Source organism: Patiria miniata, unplaced genomic scaffold, assembly GCF_015706575.1.
Source record: "Patiria miniata isolate m_02_andy unplaced genomic scaffold, ASM1570657v1 HiC_scaffold_20, whole genome shotgun sequence".
Taxonomy (NCBI): Eukaryota; Metazoa; Echinodermata; class Asteroidea; order Valvatida; family Asterinidae; genus Patiria; species Patiria miniata.
The window spans coordinates 25,789,065-25,812,266 of NW_024037059.1; the positions used below are offsets into that span (position 1 = coordinate 25,789,065).

General features: G+C 41.3%; 1 protein-coding gene across 4 annotated transcripts in view; it reads right to left on the reverse strand.

Moving 5' to 3' along the window:
• LOC119728325 (protein Hook homolog 3-like) overlaps window positions 1–22,376 on the reverse strand; it is a 34,019-nt gene extending 11,643 nt beyond the window's left edge. For all 4 annotated transcript variants that reach the window (XM_038200525.1, XM_038200523.1, XM_038200522.1 and 1 more), the window contains exons 1-12: window positions 22,229–22,376; window positions 21,801–21,886; window positions 17,691–17,814; window positions 14,655–14,787; window positions 11,817–12,034; window positions 10,753–10,847; window positions 7,174–7,318; window positions 5,909–6,121; window positions 4,174–4,338; window positions 3,376–3,521; window positions 2,370–2,510; window positions 1,198–1,294 (exon numbers count right to left, since the gene is read on the reverse strand). In XM_038200525.1, the coding sequence (XP_038056453.1) occupies window positions 1,198–1,294; window positions 2,370–2,510; window positions 3,376–3,521; window positions 4,174–4,338; window positions 5,909–6,121; window positions 7,174–7,318; window positions 10,753–10,847; window positions 11,817–12,034; window positions 14,655–14,787; window positions 17,691–17,814; window positions 21,801–21,886; window positions 22,229–22,267 (1,602 nt within the window). In that variant the 5' untranslated portion in view covers window positions 22,268–22,376. The remainder of the gene's footprint in view (window positions 1–1,197; window positions 1,295–2,369; window positions 2,511–3,375; window positions 3,522–4,173; window positions 4,339–5,908; window positions 6,122–7,173; window positions 7,319–10,752; window positions 10,848–11,816; window positions 12,035–14,654; window positions 14,788–17,690; window positions 17,815–21,800; window positions 21,887–22,228) is intronic.
• Window positions 22,377–23,202: the final 826 nt, after the last annotated feature.

Genomic DNA, 23,202 nt, shown 5'->3' on the forward strand with positions numbered 1-23,202 from the left:
TGCCCTGCCTGTTACTCCCTACACCACCCAAAACCTCCCAAGCACTCAATTGGTTTAAGCGATTCTTCAGTGATTACATACAATACAGCGCATGTGATAATGGGTTAAAACTGACTGCCAAGCGAACAAGCCTTCCTCCAAACATTGCCAATATCAGAACACACCATACACGAGAGTACCAGCTACGGGCTAGAAACTTTAAAAAAGCACTGCAACAATTCGGGCCAAGTTCGCGCAAGGACTATAGTTGACCAATGGTTAACTAACGTTTGCCCGAACTCTGTCTAGTCGACGGTGGTTGACTACAATAGTCGACTATTTGGAACCAGCCTACTGGGGTTGGTTGCTTCGCTGGTAACCAACAGCCGCTCGCATTCACAACGCTAGCAGAGAGCCAGGATCCAGAAGTTTTGCAATGACATTTTGACCAGCGTTTGACTAAAGACGTTCGCACGTTGCTATCAGTGCGCAGACGTAAGGTACGTCACAAATCAACCACTAGTCGACTTATGGTCCTTGCCCGAACTTGGCCTCGGGCGATTCACAAAGCAGTGCCCCATCAAGAGTTTGCCATGGAGAGTCACCTTTTCAAGTTTACGGTCGACAAAACATGGCCCATTTGAATGAGTGTCAGTAGACACTTGAGCTAATTTGTTATAGATTGGGGCATAGCGTTCTGCTGCCTTACCAAAAATCACCATATTGATACAAAGAAAAGCAAAGGGCAAACATATACTCAAATCGTACACTTGCGAAACCACGACCGGAAAAAACAAACAATTTCAAATGTCCCGCGCTGCGAATTTGTCGACTATCTCCCACAATGCACTGGGAAAATGAACTCTCCGTGGCAAACTATTGGTGGCGCTCTGCAATGTGAATCGCCCAAATTGTCAACCAATTCGCAGAATTATTGAAGAAGTTTATTGGCAAGCCCACGGAATGAACTCATGCAAACTTGAAAAAGCCAATTTAAAGTGCACACGGCATCAAAATTTCAACAGTCAACAAGTTTTATGATAGGCACAGAATTTCAACCACACACCAAATTTGTTTGAGACTTTAAAATTAAAAGTCCACAATGATGGCGACAGCAATTTACAAAATAATCCCAAGAGTGGATACGGAAAGTTGTTAAACCGAGCACAATATTGACGCTGCACGCTGACAATAAAATATAAATAGGGTAAAACTTACCTCCCCCACAACTGATGAAGACACGCCCTCCTCCCTCTGCTGTTGCTTCAATTCTTCCATCTCTGCTTCCAGAGACAAGATCCGTTGATTGGAAATCCTAAAAGATACAAAATGAGAAAAGATACAGGAGATTTAAATGTTGAGAATTGCCCATCGTCAGTTTATAAGCAACGAACACCCGGCTCTGTGTGCTTGGGACAAGTTTGCTCAGGTGGGACTCGAACCCACGACCTCCTGCTTACTGGTGCAGCAGCCGATTTCATATGTAACAGTATGTAACGATTTCAAAAAACAGCATGTAACTTATGACATGCGTAGGACTTACGCAGCAAATTTGTTGCGCAGCTGCGCAATAAACTTAAGATCGATTTCACAAAAACTTGGCGTAGCTGCGCAACATTTTAAATAATCTAAACATCTTGCACAAGGACAATGACAGCATTTTTCGACTATTGTGTGTGTATGATTTTTTACCAAAGTTCTCAAAGCGCTTCACAATTATTACCCCTGTTCATCAGGCCATGAGACCAGTTGTTGCAGCAGCTCGAGATCTGTGCACTCTGGTCTCTACCCTCACAGGTACCCATTTACACTCCTGGGTGGAGAGAGGCAATTGTAGTAAAGTGCCCAAGAACAAGAACACACGCATCAGTGCAATCTGGTCTCTGTGCAAGAACACACGCATCAGTGCAATCTGGTCTCTACCCTCACCGGTACCCAATATATATTCCTGGGTTGAGAGAGGCAATTGTCATGCCCAAGAACACAAGCATCAGCGCAATCTGGTCTCTACCCTCACAGGTAGCCATTTATACTCCTGGGTAGAGAGAGGCAATTGTAGTAAAGTGTCTTGCCCAAGAACACACGCATCAGCGCAATCTGGTCTCTACCCTCACAGGTACCCATTTATACTCCTGGGTGGAGAGAGACAATTGTAGTAAAGTGTCTTGCCCAAGAACACAAGCATCAGCGCAATCTGGTCTCTACCCTCACAGGTACCCATTTATACTCCTGGTTGGAGAGAGGCAATTGTACTAAAGTGTCTTGCCCAAGAACACAAGCATCAGTGCAATCTGGTCTCTACCCTCTCACAGGTACCCATTTATACTCCTGGGAGGTGAGAGGCAATTGTAGTAAAGTGTCTTGCCCAAGAACACTGTTTGCATACGCACCTGCTTTCTGATTCTAATTCGCTCCTCCTTGCGTTGGAGTCATCCAGGAGGCTCTGCAGTAATTGCGTTTTCTCGTCTGTCGTCTCGCCCTGTTTTAGCTTCAACATCTTGTTCTCATGCTGCAGACGGATAATCTTCTCCCTGGATTTAAGGTACAGCAGATCGTTTGTCATTTGTGCATTTGTTTCATTTGAAGCAACAATAGTGCTCAAAATCTAAAGAAGGGTGCTTAACTTAACTCCATGAAGTTTTAGCTCAAGGAGTGCTTTATATTCCAAGAAAACCATATTCTGCAATCTTGATTTCAATTCAAAAGTACCAGAGTCATGTTTTGAATTGTGCCCAAAATCAGCATCCGGAACACGTTCTCATTCAGCTGACTGCAGCTTTGCAATGTCAAGCACTGAACCAACAAATAACAGCATGTGCTTCATGTCTGCGCTTGCGCGCACCCATTTAAGGATTCGCCCAATTACAAACCAACTACTAACGGAAATTTCCAAAAATGCGTTACTTGACGCATTTTTGGAAATGGTCTTCTTTTAATGTTTTCTTCAAAATGACAGCATGCCAGAAAGAATAATTTCACTATCTTTAAACCAAGTAAGCTTTTTCAACAATAATTTGATCAGTTTCTTTTTGGATACCTGCAAATGATCTACTCTACCTTTAATGTGTTTTTTTTTACTTTTGGTCCGTGAAATCAACCTTAAATGTGGCTAATTTTGGATCATCCATGTCTAGACGGAACAAGACATGGAAGTGCATAAAATCAGCCTAGGGGTTTGACTGTACGCATCATTATGCAACCAGTGCGCAATGGTTACAAGATGCACACTGGCGGATTGGATGCGAAGAGAGTCTGAGTCCAAGTCGGAGTCCGCAGGCTCGAGTCCGAGTCATTCGTGATTGTGACTCGAATTTGAGTCACAGAAAATGGAACTCGAGTCGGACTCCAGTTCGAGTCCGAGTCATACAACTCTGCCTCTTTCTGTACCGGACTGACCTGATTTCTGAGGGCATCATGTCTGCGAAGCCAGCTGAAAGCGGACTTCCCGCTGGGGACATGCCCATGCTGATGTTGCCAGCCAGCTGGTTACACGTTAGCTCTTCGTTTGTCTCCTTGAGCGAATCACGCTCGGTCCGTAATCGCTGTAAAAGTAATGTTAACAGGGGCTTAAATCTTGGTCGGTGTGAGGAGGAGGGGGGGGGGGGGAATGGGGGGATGACCCAAAATCCTCCGCTGCTCAGCCGTGGAAATCCCAAAAGCTGGGGGGGTGGGGGGGGGGTGGACACCACATGATACTAGAGGGTGCTCTTCATGATGCAACTGTAAATCTTATGCAAACTAGTGCGCTTACGACCCAATACCTTACATCACAACAGTGCAATGGTTTCTCAATTTTTCAGAACTATTTACAGTGGAATCTTGATAAGTCAAACCTCAGAAGAATTGGCTCAAATTTTGAGTTCAGCAGAGTTTTGAGTTTGCAAATGGATTTTCTATTCAACAACAATTGACAGGAATAAGTTTTTACTTTGAGTTAGAAGGAAGGGTTTTTGAGTTATTAAACATTTTTTAACTTTGTGAGATTTCACTTTATGTGGACTGTTCGATAAATTGAAGAAAAACTCAAAATTTGCATTTTTGGTTTTTCACAACAACAATCTGAAGGGAGGGGGAGTAAGGGGGGGGGGTAATGATCCAATGCTCTTGACTTCAGGTTCAGGTTCTGAGACTTCTACGAAATACAATAACAACAAACAAATTCAACACTGGTTTGCTTGAGATGTTGAGACGTACGTCAACTTCGGTCTGGAACTGCGTCACTCTTTCAAGGTGGCGTTTCCCCTCGAAATCAGCCTTGTCTGCCCGTCTCGTTTCCTCGGAGACCTTTGCGTGCAGCTCGTGGACTTGGCGCTTGTAATTCTCAAGCTGTGACTTCAGCGCGCTGGCTTTCTTTAGTTCCTAATATCAGAAGAAAATACCAGTAAAATTTATTGATTGAACAAGAAATGTGAATGACAGTAAGTTTTAGACTATGATGCATTAAAGGTAGAGTAGATCATTTGTCGTTTGTGCATTATTTTTTTCGTTTGAAGCAACAAGAGTGCTCAAAATCTAAAGAAGGGTGCTGAACAACTAACCTGATGAAGTTTTAGCTCAGTGAATGCTGTATATTCTGAAAAACAATTTTCTAGGATATTGATTTCAATTCAAAAGTTGCCGAGTCATGTTTCAATTTGCACCTGAAATTAGCATCCGGGACACGTTCTCATTCAGCCGATTGCAGCTACGCGATGTCATGCACCGAACCAACGAATTATAGCAACCGCGCAGGCGTGTGCATCACGTCAAAGCCTGTGAGCGCACCCATTCACGGCTTTGCCGAATTAAAAAATGCGTCTTTATTTCACACCATTATTCATGGCGAAGTCACGGACAACAGCAATGTTTTACTTGAGTGAAATGTGCGTTAACTTGCTGCACAACTTAACCCTAACCCTTCTCAATCCTGTAATGTTCTCAGTATTGATTTTAACTTGTGGTGGGATTCGAACCCAGATTTCTAAAATAAAATTGGTTTGAATTGGACTATTAAGTTTCAATTTCAGAAACTGGATATTGGAAAACAAAGAAGTGAAGTTTTCAATTTTTTGTGACATCAAGCTAAAGAAAACAACTGGAACATCCCCCAATTTGCTCTGTGGTCTCTGGCTGTTGAGTATGTCATCAGATTCACTCAACAGTAGTCTTCTTGGTCCGCGAATAGCCTGCCCATTCGAATGATCAGAGAGTTCCCATGCATTTTTTTCTTCAACATTACAGCTCTGGAGTGGTTTTTTTTGTAAAGGCCCAGTGGTCATTGAAACTTGCAATCTGTACCCAGTCATTGGGAGGGCATTTCATGCAGTACCTCACTCGTCACTTTTTGATGGCATGACTGTGAGCTGAATGGGAACTTCCGGTGAAATCTGATAACCGTTATTCGGTTTGAAACAAAATTAGGATTACCCGATTTTTGAATCTCTGATTTCTCCAACCACTGATTTTAACTCCACACTTGGTAATTTATTTTTGGCTGTAACCCTCCTATGCAAACATACATTCTGTGCCAAGTAGTCCTTTCAGTCAAAATCAAGCAAGTGACTGTTTTCAACAGTTAAGAATTCCCAGCCTACATAAAGCAGGATTGACTGGCTGTGACTGTTTATGTAACTTGATACAGCTATGTTTTGACTGTAAGTGATTGATAAGCCAGCTGTGCCAACAGTTTGCTGCTTTTTATCTGTTGACTGAAGTGACTAGTCAGAGTGCTCGCTTGAAATATGATCCGACTGTTTGTGACTGGCCTGTGTAAACGGCATGGCAGGGAAAGTGGATTGAATTTTTGACTGTCTGTGACCGTTTAAACACTAGGAGGGTTAATGGGTTTCTATACATGTGAAACTCTCACAGGCTCATGCATCATATCTAAACGAAAAGAAAAAAACCAAAATGGCTGCCACTGTCACATGATGAAGGTCTGGTTCCCTACCTCCTCCAGCTCCATGGTATTCTGCATATACATTGTATTCTTGTCCTCCAGGAGCTTGACCTGTCTCTTCAGGTCACTCAGATCTTCTAGTTTCTTCTTATATGTCTCGATGGTGGATTCGTATTTGGACACTTTGTCCGACGTGTGTCGCAGGACGTCCATTTCGTCCTTGAGAGCCCTGGCCTCTTCGGCGAGACTCGTGAGTTTTTCATTCTGAAAAAAAAAAAAACAAATTGAAGGAGAGAAAATTTTAAACCCATTCTTTCGTTTGTAAACATTGGGTGCCATTTTCTATGGGCCATTTTGTACGTGACATTTTGTATGTGACATTTTGCATCAACTGTCAGATTTTGTGGAATAGCACTAAGACTTTTATTTAAATTTCCACATGTTTTATTTACAAGGCAAAAATTGGTAACCAGCGAAAATGCCATACAATATATACTGCATTTGACTGGCATCCAGCTGATTTCTGCTCAGCACATGAATCTGCTAAGCAGTTATCTTCTGCTTCTAAATCAGTTCAGTGACATTGGGCCCATGGGCCCATTTCACGAAAATGCTAGGACGCGTCTTAGGAAGGGTAACTCGTCTCATCTTGCGACTCGTTCTAGGATCGATTTCACCAAACTTTAGACACGTTCTAACATATTAACGCGGCTGATCTCATCTTTACTTAACGGTCTAAAGGTCGTCTTATCCCATGAATAGTGTGTTAATTTGTGTATCGTCTATGGACATCATTGCAATTTCTACTTGTTTAAGACGAGTGTCGACCTTGAGCCATAGTTTAGAGGAAGAAAACCACTGTAGAAACAGATTTGAAAAGATCTCTGATGCATGGGAAAAATTCAATTATACGCCAACATCTGGTCAACTTTTGAAAATGAAATAGTTTGGGATCTCGAAGTAGAGTTATTAACTAGGGACCAAGACGTTTAGTCACAAGGATAGAGAAGAGTAGTTTTCATACGAAAGTTCGTGTTCTATGCACGTGCGCGGGAAATTGGTTTTGTGCGTATTTTTTCAACGACTGATTCGTCAAGCGGTAAACACAAACAAGGAACAGCCATCAAATTGGTAGTTTTGATGCGTCTAGCTATGATGCATTTAGTGAAATCGGTCTTAGGACGCGTCTTCGCTAGGATCGTTGTTAGAGCGGGGACTCGTCTTTAAGTCCTAAGATGAGTCGTAAGATAAGACAAGTTTCGTGAAATCGGCCCCTGGTCTATGAAATGGGGAGCGAGAAAGCGGAGATTTCATACTTTTTGTGATATTTCGAGGACTTCCCTTTCCAGCATGTCAATTCTGATTTGCAAATCGTCTCGGATGTTTTCCAGACGGAAGTTCTCCTCCTGGTACTCTTCCACCGTTTGCTGCAGATGCTGGTGCCTCCTTCCTGCCGGAGTGCTATGAATTAAAACAACGGATACAAAAAAAAATAAGAAATCAGTGTGTTTTTACAATTTCCAAGAAAGTTCTGAGTGGAGTGTGACTTTCTTTTGCAACGGAAAAACAAAAAGGAAAAACAGAAACTTACAAGCTAAATACAAAATTTGTTTTGTCTAGTTTTAGTTCTGTCAAGTTAAAGCCATTTAAGGCCGGTTAGTACTTCATGAAATGCAAATGCCAATGCGAATTTGATGTCGAGAAGCATTTGCTGCAAAATTCACCAGAGTTGAAATGTGTTCAACTTTTGCGAATTTGCAGCGTGGAAATTTGCCCTGTCACAAATTCACTTTCATATCGAGTATGACCGGCCTTCATTTTTTGGGGGGTTCTATCAAGCATCTTTCAAACCTAATTCAGCCCATTTTATTAGTTGAATGTTCTTTCACTGTTATACAACAGCTGGATTTTAAAATGGCTGTGTTTTTTTTCCCTTCAAAAATTAGGTTAACAACTAATACGGAACTCAGTACCCCAATATGTTATATCGTTGAAAGCTTTTTACGCTCATTTCATGGTGACAGATGACAAAATGTACCACAACAGAGAAAATGTCCGCTAACTGACCGTAAATTCGCCCTCTACATTCGTCGCAGTGTTCAGGTACGCACATGTACATGTACAAATTTCCAGCTAAGCTTGTTTTAGAAGTGCAATGCAGTTATGACTTGTGCCTAGGCAAACACATTGTACAATTGTTCACTTCTGATGCCAATTTGTACAGGTAGTAGGTAGCACGTGGAAAAACACCAACAAAATTAAACATACAATAAATTACATTCCTAAATGCAGAAACTACTGAATGAAAAGAGAGGGACGAACAAAAATACTTTGAGGCAAGTGAGGGAGTTTCCACGATGCAGAAATAACTGGAGAGGGCATTTACAGCAAAACTTTTGAAGTATACTTAACAGGTGTATCAGATACAAAATCTATTTAAACTAACTGGCAATAAATAAAAGGGCTACTGAAATAATTGGGATACTCAAGATCAAGGCAATATCAGCATCACTGACACTCACCTAGGGCTCATGTTTTTATGATTTGAAAAATAGAGTAGAGACAAACTGAAATGTCCATAAATGACACCGAGTATCAGAAAATTAAAAATTTGGATGGAATTTCAACTTTTTTGCTCTTGAAGTTAAAGGGGCACTAGGTCCTGAAATTCAATGAAAATTTCATGTTTCGGATTGTTTACTTATCCTATTTCAACCATCTGGTTAAAAGGAAACCAACCTAATGTCTTACCGTTCCCGAGAAAAGCAAAAAAAACCCGGTTGTTTACATCGGACACGACGGAGTACGAATACGTTTTTCCTGTCGTTCTCAGTGTATGATATACATGTTGTGTGTCTCGGGAACAGTGGTGACCAATCACCAATGCACAAAATAAATTTTCTTCAATGTCCGCAAACGGCAAACACTTTACGGATGAATCACAACTAGCAGCCAAACAGCTCGACTTTTTGGGGTCGCAAAAGTGGACCCCGAAATTCGTTCTCGCACGCATAATACAGGAATAGCACAAAAACGCCCAGTTTTTAAAGGATAGTTACGTGGATGTTTATATCCTACTTTTAAATGTTCTTTGCGATTAACATCATTTCATTCAAAGCGCGTTTTGTAGCCCAACTGGGCTGTTCCAGGACCCAGTGTCCCTTTAACAAAAGGAGTAAAACCTTTAGTTCTGATGTAATGTCTGTGATGCTGATATTGCCACAGTGTGTGTTCTATGGTTAATAAAGATCATGCAGTTTATGTAGATTAGAATAAAAACTAAGCATTGACAAGACAGGAAAAATGCTAAAAAAAATTGTCAAACCATAGGAATAAGACGGGGCGAAGCAACTTTACATCTGCAAGAGAACATGCACCGTTACATTTTACCTTGTGTTCTTCTCACTTTATATCAAGTTGAAAAAAAAATGAAAAGAAAAGGCCAATATTTATTCCCCTTTTTGAAAGCTGCCCCCAAAACACTACACTCTACGAATATCAGATGTGAACAACATATAGGCCATCAGCCTCGGTCTAAAAATTTGGCAACCTGTATCAAATGAGAAGAATAATCGTCATAGCAATTTGTGGCAAGGTATACACCTCCAGAGTTGGAAAATATGTGATAGCATTGCAACGGTGGCAGCTTTTAGGCGTTATCACCCTTTTTTTCAAAATGTCCATCAAAATGCTTGTTACCACTCTAGGGGCGGTATACCTTGCGCATGCGCACTATAATCATTTATGCTCTGATTTAATACTGACCAAACCCCCAGGCTGATGGCCTAATATTGTTAGGGTATTACAGTTTGATAAAATAAAGGTACAGTTTGACCAATTTAACCAGTTCACGCCGGGATTAAATTGACACGAACGGAACGAGGCGCGGGATTACTTTTCACTCGACCTCAAGCATGTCAAGCCAGGCGGGTTGAAGCCATCACCCTCGGGCAGCACACTCGTATTTCCGGCCTCGCTCGCTGTGAGCGGGTCGCTGACAGATATTTCCGGCCTCGCTCCCTGCGTGTTTATGTGTCATCCGTTTTGAATACCACAAAAATTTTGCGTGTATACACGGCCTCCAGCGCGAACTGGTTAAATGTAACCCAACATTTGTTTTTTTGCTGGTGAAGGGCAAAACCAAAAATTAAATTTAACCCAATATTAGCAACCAGTGTTTTTTGCTGGGACGTTTTCAAAATCTACCAAAACAAGAGCCCCCTCAACGGTAGAAGTACCCCCTCAACGGTAGAAAAGGGAGAGTTAGGGGAGACCACTGGGAGAGATATTCAAACAAACTGCTGATGGCGCGATGAATCGTGCGTACTTCGCGCTACATGCGCGCAAAACAAGTACGCGCACGCAGTGTGTCCCGCCCACGGGGCTCTTGAAAGCGCCCTCTATTGCTCGCGCAAGGAGCCCATAGAGACCAAGACTACACTAAAAGTCCCTGTCACCAAGATTCAAAATATAAAAACTTTGCCACTGGCTAGCCAGTCAAAGCGTGCACTGAGCATGCACAAGTTCCTTCATGAATATTTCATGTCATGCATAATGCATATGGAGAAAATGCCTCTGATTGGCTAACGACAGGTACCTTTTTCGTTCTGTTGGCTTGTTAACCTTTTTGCTTGAGAGATCATGGAATAAATAGCATGTTAATATTTCTGCATTGAACATTTTTGTTTTTAATGAAGTTAGGCTCAAGAAAACCAGATTTGAAATATAGAAAAACTGTTTGATAGATAACGCTTACAGTTCAAACATGTTTAAACCAGAAAGAAATGGGTAAAAACAAACAAACTTTGCTTTAACTCTAACCATCCCAACTCCATCAAAATCCATCCCCCCGACTCCATCAAAATCCATCCCCCCATTTTGGTGAGTGTACATACCTTGGGTCGTCGACGCTGTCTCCTAGATCCAGTCTCTCATGTAACTGCTCATTCTCTGCGTGCAGCGTGTTTCGTTCTTCGGTTAAAGTTGCAACCTGTAAACCAATTTAACAGTACTACATGTACATGGTTCATTTAATGGTATAGTTAAAAGGTGGTGTGTTTTTTAGGTGGGACTGAAATAATTTGGCGCTATTTACAGCTCAGCTAACTGGTTATCAATCTCAGTAAGCCAGTTTGATATTTCAACTGTGCGTGCTGCAGCAGAAAGCTTTTGTGGAAATGCAGGATCACTCCTGATGTTATTGCACACCTCCATCGTTTGGCGCAACACACGATCAAGGAGGTGTGCAATGACATCAGGGGTGATCCTGCATTCCTTCAGAAGCTTTCGGGCACAGGACACGCCTTCCACCACCGTCTCCATCGCTGTATCGATATTCTGAAAGTGAGCATTTTTTCCTTTTTAAATGCCATTCACACTGTCTCAAACCGTAGCAGTAATTGGCAGAGGATTTTGGAGGATTGACGCAGTGGTCACCCTCCACAGACTAAATTCAAGGGAAAAAACGGTTGATTTTGGAGGATTGAGGCTGAATCCAATTTTTTTCTTGGTGGCAATTGGAGGATTTTGCAGGATTGAGGTTGCATCCTAGCCAGAGGGCCTAGCGGGTTAGGGTTAATGGTCAGAAGAACCATGACCAGAGATGAAACTGGCCTTAGCAAATAAAATCTGAAATTGGACCTTGGGTCCGACCTGCTACAGCATCGCGCAGTGCAGCACAGCGCATCAATGTCGTAGGTCGGTATTTAACCTTTTCTCCAGCCGGAAAAGGATCTGATCAACGTTGGTCCAGGTGTTTTACACTTGTGCACATTTTTACATGCCATTTTTATCGACTTTCTTTGGAAATTATAATGAAAATAAATTTTTGTGGGATCATTAAAAAATCTGAAATTTCATTTGAAATGTTAAAAACATCTGATTTCAGATTATAATCTGAAAAGTTTCATCTTTGCATGACATTGGGCCCAGGCATCAGGCGAGAGAGCGAATCCCATACCTGGATGTCTAGCTCATGGCACCGTTGCATGACTTCTTCTTTGTCCATTAGGGAGTGCTGCAGGTCCTCCATTGTCCTCTTGAGCTGTCGCTCAATCTCGACGTACGCCTCCGGCGGTGGCTCGTTGCTAGGCATCTCCTTGGACATGAGCTCTTGGATCGCGTTCATGACCGCATGCTGAACCGATTCTTCCATGCCCATAATGACGTTGATGTACTCTGCAGAGAGGTTGCGCAAACATTAGATCACAATACAGGGTGAGTAAAAAAAAAAGTGTTCTTGCAGTTAAACGAAAAGAATTCAAATAGGGGGTATGTGAATTGTTTTCATTTTGCTGAAAGAACGCACACCTTTTTTGAAAAGTAACTTGAAAAGTACAGGAGTGATTTGAATGATTCTTGTACTAAAAGAAAGGTTCACTGCACAATGCAACAGAGGGTTCGAGCCTGTCGGTGGACACTTGTGCCCTTGAGCAAGGCACTTGACCATTACTGCTTCGTCCTTCGGATGGGACGTAAAGCCGTAGGTCCCGTGTGTTGTGTAATCCAATGCACGTAAAAGAACCCAGTGACACTTAGAAGGGGTTTGCCCCGGTGTTTCTGGCCTCCTATTTAAACTCCCACATGGAGTATTTAGGAGATGAACAAACCAAGAACCAAGAATCCACTGTTGCAGTTTGTTGCATTTAGCAGGGTTCTCATTTGAGTTGAGTTAGATATTGTTGCATTTAGCAGGGTAACTGCTTGGTGCCAGGTTCACTGCATAATGCAACAGAATCCACTGTTGCAGGTGGTTGCATTTAGCAGGGTTCTCATTTGAGTTGAGTTGGATATTGTTGCATTTAGCAGGGTAACTGCTTGGTGCCAGGTTCACTGCACAATGCAACAGAATCCACTGTTGCAGGTGGTTGCATTTAGCAGGGTTCTCATTGAGTTGAGTTGGATATTGTTGCATTTAGCAGGGTAACTGCTTGGTGCCAGGTTCACTGCACAATGCAACAGAATCCACTGTTGCAGTTTGTTGCATTTAGCAGGGTTCTCATTCGAGTTGAGTTAGATATTGTTGCATTTAGCAGGGTAACTGCTTGGTGCCAGGTTCACTGCACAATGCAACAGAATCCACTGTTGCAGTTTGTTGCATTTAGCATGCTTCTCATTTGAGTTGAGTTGGATATTGTTGCATTTAGCAGGGTAACTGCTTGGTGCCAGGTTCACTGCACAATGCAACAGAATCCACTGTTGCAGGTGGTTGCATTTAGCAGGGTTCTCATTGAGTTGAGTTGGATATTGTTGCATTTAGCAGGGTAACTGCTTGGTGCCAGGTTCACTGCACAATGCAACAGAATCCACTGTTGCAGTTTGTTGCATTTAGCAGGGTTCTCATTCGGGTTGAGTTAGATATTGTTGCATTTAGCAGGGTAACTGCTTGGTGCCAGGTTCACTGCACAATGCAACAGAATCCACTGTTGCAGTTTGTTGCATTTAGCAGGGTTCTCATTCGGGTTGAGTTAGATATTGTTGCATTTAGCAGGGTAACTGCTTGGTGCCAGGTTCACTGCACAATGCAACAGAATCCACTGTTGCAGTTTGTTGCATTTAGCAGGGTTCTCATTCGGGTTGAGTAAGATATTGTTGCATTTAGCAGGGTAACTGCTTGGTGCCAGGTTCACTGCACAATGCAACAGAATCCACTGTTGCAGGTGGTTGCATTTAGCAGGGTTCTCATTCGGGTTGAGTTAGATATTGTTGCATTTAGCAGGGTAACTGCTTGGTGCCAGGTTCACTGCACAATGCAACAGAATCCACTGTTGCAGGTGGTTGCATTTAGCAGGGTTCTCATTTGAGTTGCGTTGGATATTGTTGCATTTAGCAGGGTAACTGCTTGGTGCCAGGTTCACTGCACAATGCAACAGAATCCACTGTTGCAGGTTGTTGAATTTAGCAGGGTTCTCATTTGAGTTGAGTTGGATATTGTTGCATTTAGCAGGGTAACTGCTTGGTGCCAGGTTCACTGCACAATGCAACAGAATCCACTGTTGCAGGTGGTTGCATTTAGCAGGGTTCTCATTGAGTTGAGTTGGATATTGTTGCATTTAGCAGGGTAACTGCTTGGTGCCAGGTTCACTGCACAATGCAACAGAATCCACTGTTGCAGTTTGTTGCATTTAGCAGGGTTCTCATTCGAGTTGAGTTAGATATTGTTGCATTTAGCAGGGTAACTGCTTGGTGCCAGGTTCACTGCACAATGCAACAGAATCCACTGTTGCAGTTTGTTGCATTTAGCATGCTTCTCATTTGAGTTGAGTTGGATATTGTTGCATTTAGCAGGGTAACTGCTTGGTGCCAGGTTCACTGCACAATGCAACAGAATCCACTGTTGCAGGTGGTTGCATTTAGCAGGGTTCTCATTGAGTTGAGTTGGATATTGTTGCATTTAGCAGGGTAACTGCTTGGTGCCAGGTTCACTGCACAATGCAACAGAATCCACTGTTACAGTTTGTTGCATTTAGCAGGGTTCTCATTTGAGTTGAGTTGGATATTGTTGAATTTAGCAGGGTAACTGCTTGGTGCCAGGTTCCCTGCCTAATGCAACAGAATCCACTGTTGCAGTTTGTTTAATTTAGCAGGGTTCTCATTTGAGTTGAGTTGGATATTGTTGAATTTAGCAGGGTAACTGCTTGGTGCCAGGTTCACTGCATAATGCAACAGAATCCACTGTTGCAGTTTTGTTGCATTTAGCTGGGTTCTCATTTGAGTTGAGTTGGATATTGTTGCATTTAGCAGGGTACCTGAAGAATACCCAATGGGAGTTAGGGTTCATAACTGTCCAAGCTCTTACCCTCTTTGTGTTCGCAATTCACAGCACAGCCTAGCACCAGTTGCAGTAAACGACCCAACTCCTCAAGGTCATGTCTCTCTGCAATTTTGGAGACATCAGGGAGCTTGAAATCCCGAATCTGTTGTCCAAGAACCTGTTTAAGGCACAAACAACAGAAAAGTATTCATAAAAAAATTCCAGTCAACTTTTGTTAACTCAAATTTGGATAACTCGAAACTCTGTTTATCTTTAAGTTATACTCCTTTCCCGTCAAGAGAATTTGATTATTAATTTTTTAAATCGTTAAAAATTTATATTTTATCGGTAAGTGTCACCATGTGATATTAAAAAACAAAAGAAATAAACTCAGAAAACGTCCACCAATTTTGTCATGCAAAACATGTTGCTGTACTGATTCCATCAAAATCCACCAGTGAGTCCATCAAAATCCACCAGTAGTACATATACCTCGTACACACCAATCATACAATGTATAGCTAAGGAGTTAAACTGATCCTGCATCCATCAAAGTCCCCCAACTGCTCAATATGGCGGTATCCTGAATCCATCAAAATCCTGCAGTACCGCTAGGCTTACTGTCCTGGTTCCATCAAAATCCCCCAACTTGTTCTATATGGAGGTATCCTGAATCCACCAAAATCCTCCAAAACAGGGGTGTGGATTTTGATGGATTCAGGTACGTAAGGGTTAATGCATGTCTTGTATGTGTTTAGTTGGGCGCTGTCCCAAATCGATCAAAACATTAACCCTAAGTTAGACCTACAACCCCCCTTGAGCGATTTACTAGGAACCTTCCTCACTCTTGCACATTCCAACATCAAACTCTACACTCAAACTGTTGGACTTTAATTATTGGTGGTATGCCTGACTTTGTGCCCTTGGGCAAGACACTTAACTACAATTGCCTCTCTCCACCCAGGAGTAAGAATAGGTACCTGTGAGTGAGGGTCGAGGACCGATTGAGCACGGATATCAGCACCGCGTGGTATCGTGGCCTGATAAACAGGGCAATAATTGTGAAGCGCTTGAGATTGTTGATACGATGGAAAGCACAATTATTATTACATTTGGCCAGATTTGGGGAAGTTGCGGTAGTAAGTGCAGTTTGGGTCACAGATCAAGCGATTCGAGGAATTACTGTCCATGAAAAGACCACATAATCCTCAGACAACACAAACTGACAAAAATAAACCGTTCTGCTTGTAACTTGACGCTACGCCAAAGAAACAATTAGTGTCTAACCAATAACTGACAAGATAATCGGCCACTAATGAGCTATTTTTGGCAACGTCAACCTCATCCCTAATCCAATATCCTGGGCCAGTAATCCTCCATAACCCGCCCGACTGTGGCAATGTTAATTTTTTTTCCACGCGAACTGCACTTCACATTTAGCGACAGGAAATGCACAGGAAGTTGTGTGTATTTATACTTTGCTTCGGTTGACATCAAAGTGCTAAGGGACAATAATATTAGTTCAACAGGAATTTCTCTGAATGTACATTTGGACCAACATTAGGTAGAGGGACATACATGTACTGAGATTTATAACACAGGTCAAAAACAAGAGTTCTATGTACATACTACTACCTGTGTTGATTTGGTGTCAGTCAGTGAAAACTGAATGCACAAGGAGTGCCTAACACACATTGTCGCCCATTTTTGGGATATTTTTGAAGCTTAGATTTTTCATGAAAATGCCAGATACGCAAGAATCTTTTTTGGATAATAAAAATCTTGAAGATGCATTCTTTCCTAAAAAAACCTAGAAAATTAAATCACCTGAGCCACATGGGGAATTCCCCATTTGTTTTGGGCCAATTTTAAGGCCGATTTCTGGTTGGGGCCATATTGGGGGTCACCCAAATCAGAGAAAGCATCTAAAATTGCTCTTCCTTTCACATAAATGTCAATACTACTAGTAGTCAGAGATTACATCAAAATTGAAATATAGAAAATTTAATGCAAAGTTCCAAGATTAGGGGTCTGATTGATCATTTTTAAACCCCACCCCCCTAAAAGTGAGGTGTGATGCATGATGGGTATTATTTTTCTATATTCCTTCTCTTCTGTAGTTGAAACAATGTACCAAAATTTAGCCTCCAAATCAACTTCATTCTCAAGATATGAGTCCTTAAATGTCAGTGACCAAAATAATTCCTGAAATCTGGAGGAACAAAAACTGACAAAAAATCCCGAAATCAGAGAAAAAACAGACAAAAATCCTGACAAATCTCATTCCTGAATAATTTGGTCAGTTACTTTTTGGACAGCTGCAAATGATATACATTGTACTCTACCTTAAATACCATGTGAACAATACATGTACAAGGATGTATGACAGGGTATACAGGGTGTTTCAAAAAAAAGGAAACCCAACTTCAAAGAATGAGTATGGACAGACGATATGTTTACTGGCTATAAAACTGGTTTTCATCTGAAAGCGTAATCTCTATGCTTTTCAATGATACTATGTTTAGGTTTTCTGAGTCATGCATCAGTGAGCATCATTGTCTTGAAAACTGGATGCATAAATGCAGTTGGTTCACTTTCATAAAAAAACAACACTGGGCACGGTGTGCCTATTGTTACGGAAATGTCTGTAAAATGGCTTGAATGTTAATCCTCGGGAAAATGGCACATTGTTTTGAACATGGCTTGGTCAAAACGAGAAATTCATGACAAACAATAACATCCAGTTTTGAAACCAACCCGACTTGTTTTTTTTTTTTCTTTTCTTTTTATGCACTCGTGTCTTCTTCTTGAGTACTTATTCTCATGCACACCATGCCTATTGTGTTTGACATGAAAGTGAACCAACTGAAATTTTGCACCAAAATCTCATGACAGTGGCGCTCAGTGATGCATGACCCTGGAAATGTAAACAAGGTATCATTAAAAAGCATAGAGATTACGCTTTCAGATGATACCAGTTTTATAGCCAGTAAATATTTAGTCTGTCCATACTGGTTCTTCAAAGTTGGGTTTCCTTTTTATTGAAACACTCTGTACAAGGGACTGTGGGATATATCTTACATCGTTGTAGAAATCCAGGATCCCTTCCAGCACCTTCTTTAAGTTGCTGACACGTATACGCCAGCTGTCACCGACTTCCCTCCTTATACGGCTATACCAACCCGTGTTAAAAAATGTTGGCGCTCTGTAAAAGACATGAAGGAAACAAAATAGAAAATATAGTTGGGTACTGATAGCATCTACCACAATACATGCAAGAGTCATAAAGGTTAGGTCGAATCCACGTCATCGCTGCTCATTTTCATCGACTGTTAGTATTTTTCTTCTCAAAATATATTTTTGAGATAATTTCAATTCGGGCGATTCACAATGCAGTGCGCCACCAAGAGTTTGCCACGGAGAGTTCATTTTCCCCAGTGCATTGTGGGAGATGGTCGACAAATTCGCAGCGCGGGACATTTGAAATTGTTAGTTCTTCTCCAGTTAGTAGTTTCGTAAGCATATGATTCAAGTATCTGTTTGCCCTTTTCTTTTCTTTTTATCAATATGGTGTTTTTTGTAAGGCAGCAGAACGCTATGCCCCAGTCTATAACAAATAAGCTCAAGTTGTCTACTGACACTCATTCAAATGGGCCATGTTTTGTCGACCGTAAACTTGAAAAATGGACTCTCCATGGCAGACTCTTGGTGGCGCACTACATTGTGAATCGCCCGAATTGAAGGGAAAATAAGAGAATAAGAACCTAAGTGTCTTGTAATGATTCAGTGGTAAAACTGAATTAAGTCAAATAAAAAAAAAGTTTAGCGTCCCCGCCCGCTTCCTTTTTGGAGGCTGCCTCTTTTTTTTTTAATCCAAAAAAATTATAAATTTTCAACAGTGACATCATTTTGGCCTCTTTGTCTGTTGCATCTATTCCATATAAAGCTGGTATGTCATTTCCTGAGTCCAATGGCGGCCATTAAAAAAAAAAGATGGCGGCCATCTTGAAAAATAGCCCAGTCGGGCAGGCAAGGGAAAAAAAGGCAGGACGCTAAACATGTTTTTTTTTTACTTGGTCTTATGCATGATTTGGCCCCCAACCCTCCTAGGAAAAAAAAATTGAGCTGGTCAGTCACAGGACAATGGGCTGACCCGGGGGGGGGGGGGGGGGAGGAGACAGAAGATGCATGAGAACAACTTGACATCAGTAAAAGTTTATCACAAGTATACACACGAGTATGATTGTCATGATTGTGGAATAGAAAGAAAGGCCTCAGCCACCTAAAGCTTTGGACCCAAACCCAAGGCTTCCCAGATGCAATTAAACCTACTTGAATGAACAAAGTCTTTATGATTCACTGGTTCAGCACAATGCACAAAAGGTAACAATAGCCAAGGACATTATGCTGTACAGCTTTCACTTGTTCTGCACCGCCCATTAAATGTACAGCTTGCTGCCCATCACAGGCATGTGTTATACATGTACCATGGTTATACAAAAGGTAGGGTATACAGTGTACATGTACATGCACATGTACACCCCTTTTAAGTAGCGGCTTTCAATGAAAGTGAAAGGCATGTACAAGGAAGTGCGACAACGAAAGGGAATTTGAGATTTCAGTGACTACTGGAAATTTAAATAGTTTGCCACAATTTGATCAATGTGTACTTAGTTCCCCACTGAGGAATTTTCTAGGGACAACTTAACAATAGGCTGACATTTGTGACATTAGGAAAGACAATTCATCACATTCACATAAAGTAATCATGAAATGAATGGCTTCACTTGTTTACATACTTATCACTAATGCAGGGTTCGCTATAACTTTTTTTTCACTAGCAAGCCGAACCAGTGAAACAGACACTTACATGTGCATGTAACTAGTTCGCGGGCCTTTTCACTAGTCCGCGCATGTTTTTTTTTTATTCGGTCAATATAATTTTTTTCTAACCAGAATGTCATAAAGAACAATGCGCATGCATAGTATAAAATTGAATCATTAGGCAATCTTGCAAGTGTTTTCAACCAACAATAAAAAACAGCCAAGCGTTACCGGCATAAGTACCAGCATTATACAAGACCTTGAAATAAATGCAGAAAAGCGGAAAATATATACACACAGAAAAGGCAGATCAAGTTATGTGAATTAAGTCGCAGAAATCTTCTACCTCTACCGATGTTTTTGTGACATTTTTATGATTTTTACGATGTCAAATTCGACCATTTAATTTACACTACGTAGGCCATGATTTTCAAACGAAGTCAGCACGTGGCAGTACTCTCCGTATTTGATTTGATTTATTTGCAATTTCCACACACATGACACAATGATGACACAGATGAATAAATTTAAGGAAGAACAGCGCATGTAACCGTCGCATTCATGCAGACCAATAGCCCAGAGTACATAGAGGGCGCTATGTCAACTTGCTCATTCATAAAAAGGCCAGACAGTATGCTGGAGAATGCGGAGAGTCTGTGTCCTGTACTCCTGTAGGCATACATTTTAAAGCTATAGTCCATCATTTGCAGCCATCCGAAAAGTAACTGGTGTAATTATTGTTGAAAAACATACTTGGTTGAAAGATAGTAAGGGGACTAAACTCCCTGTGAAATTATTCTTTCTGGCAAGCTGTCATTTTGAAGTAATCAACGAAAGAAGGCCTTTCCAACGGTACCTCTTAAGACACACCTTAGGAAAATTTAAATTAGTAGTTCGTTTTGTTATTTGGCGAAGCACGCGCAAGCATTGGCACGACGCACATGCGCACGGTTGCTTTAATTCGTCGGATCAGTGCGCGACATCGCGTATAGCTGCAATCGGCTCAGTGAGAACGCGTCTCGGACGCTGAATTCAGGCCCAATTCAAAACATGATTCAGCAACTTTAGATTTGAAATTGAGATCCTAGAATGCTGTTTTTCTCGGAATATACAGCTGAAGCTGAGCTGACACTTCATCAGGTTAGTTGTTCAGTATCCTTCATTAGATTTTGAACACTTTTGTTGCTTCAAACAAACAAAATGCACAAATTACAAATGATGGACTATATCTTTAAAGGGAATGTACAACATTTGCTTTTGCTGCAGTTTTCAGACATAAATGAATTTGGAGGATAAGTATGTTATAGCAAATATTGTTCAACTGACTTGTTTCACGTTTTGGGCTTGTAGATGCTGGAAAAAAACATAGAAAACCAATCATGTTCTTGTAGTCTGGTTCCTTGACCCCACTTAAGATGAAACGGAGCAATTTGTAGACTTTGGGAAATTGTAAGGTCAAAGGATCAGTCTAGCAGGCTTGTACCCCTTTACAGGTGTGTAATCAATTGCAAAGAAAATGCGGAATAGCTAGATACGAAAAACTAGGAGCAGTTTTTGAAAAAAAGCCAGTTTTTTTCCAATGCTGGTCGGCCGATCAGCGTTTAAAAAATTACAGTTTTTCTTAAAAATGTCAGCACATCACGAGCCACGATTTTACAGGATGCTTTAGACTGTCATTCCCTTACAATCTTGTAAGGTATTTCGTGATAATTTGATCATTTCGCTGTTTGATGTTTGCAAATGTTGTATCTTCCCTTTAATGCTTTATTATACTTTTTTTATATAGGCCTACCTGTATACAAAGCACAGAGTTAGACGATGTTCTTCCTTTAATTTATTCACTATCGATATCAGTGCAAGATTCGGCGGCACCACAGCATGAAACAAGCCGAATGCCATCAGTATAAGATTATAAACAAGACCGGCTTTTTTAGAAACGCTGAAATCTGCCGATATGTGGGCAAGTTGCACGCCTGATAACAATCATTTTGACTCACCAGCCAGACTGCTCGTTTTAAGTGTTAGGTTGGCTCAGTGCGGAAAGGGCATATTTTTCAACATTTTTGCCGAAAACAGAAGAATCCACCGATGTTTGTTGGGTGCACATAACGTGAGTCATGAGATATTGTACGGAGTTTAGGGGCAAACTGTGCAGCGGTTCTGTGGGAAAAAGCTTGGTTGGGATGGACGTTTTTGTACTTAATTAGTGTTTTGTGCTGACAACAATTTTGCGGGGTTCTGTGTCTATGAGGCTCACTGGAGAGCCTCATACTCATAGTTCTAGGAGTAGGTATTTAGCTGTGTAAAACTTGGGAAAAAGTTGACTGTTGAATGACATGTATCCATGGTGTTATGAGTTATACTTACATTTGGCAGAGAATTTGACTCAGGGCAACGCCATCTGTGAGCTCTGCTACAGTTTCTGGACTGTTGTCCAAATTAAAAGTTTGTACCTGTAAAAAATGAATTAGAATTTAGCTATCGTAAGATAACTGTTTCCACTGTACAGTATATGACCAATACAAGAGATTGTTTACTGTGTGGTCTAGCTCACCTGCATCTAAAAGCTACGCGGTCCTATTTCTACGCACTCACCTTCAATTTGTGTGTGATCGCGCGTTGCGCTACCTGCGCAGATTATGGAGCGTCGAGGATACACGGTTTGCGATTGTGTGAACACTGAAGCTGAAGAATAAAGTTTAGTTCGCCAAGGCATAAGCGCCACTCGATCACTGAAAAATCAACTATGATTTTCACATGAAGCAAGACAAAAACAAGCGATCCAATACACTTACCCAGGTGAGAAGACTCTCACAGAGTTCATGATTCGTCATTTTGATGAAATCACTGCCTAAAAAGAATTAAAACCATGAGAGAAAGTCACTTCCCAATTTCAACCCGGACGGTAAACACTCAACCTGCATTTCCTTTCGATGAAATGTCTACGTACCATAGCTGCAACATCACAACCGGAGCGATGATAATTATGATAATATATGTACACGTCACTCGGTCGCGCGCGGTCGCCCTGAATGCAGCAGGCCCACCCACTAAATCGACCTCAGTGACAATTACGCGTACTTCGAAACAATTATCTAAAATGCTCACAAATCTCCAAGGTATTTAAGACACCCATTAAATTAAAGCTTATTCCATCACATTTTATTTTCAGTTCATACTTTGATGGTAATTTGACGACTTTTGGAAGAAAATTCCATCTAAAGATGATCACCTCATCCCATCACCATTTTGAAAAATGACGCCTGTGCTCCATTGCAAATAAGTACAGCAATTTTAGGGCTCAATTTCATTCGAATTTCACAGAAATACGAGCTCGCACTCCTGTGCACGGCTTCCACCTATCTATATTCAAGTATATGGTCCACTAAATGCTCGAATAGCAAAGCAAGAGCATACAAATCGTGATTTGGCCCGCCGAGGCAATTTTGGGCCGATAATACAGGTCTAGCGTGCTTTTATCAACATATCATAAGTGGTTTTTTTTTAACAAAAGTTTCAAGTTGTATTTTTTAAAAACAGGACAAACATTTTATTTCTCTAGTTTAGACGTTTTTAATCCTCTGAATAGGGCCCGTGAGTGCTATCATATCTGGATTGTTTTGCGCTCATAATACTAACTTTCAATGAAAATTTGAGTATTTTGCTCCATGTCTCATTCAAAAATGGAAAAAAGCAAATGTTTGTGCTTACTTTTCTGCTTTGTTTTTAATCCCCCCAGTCAAATTTGGTATGTTGACATTGTCGCTTG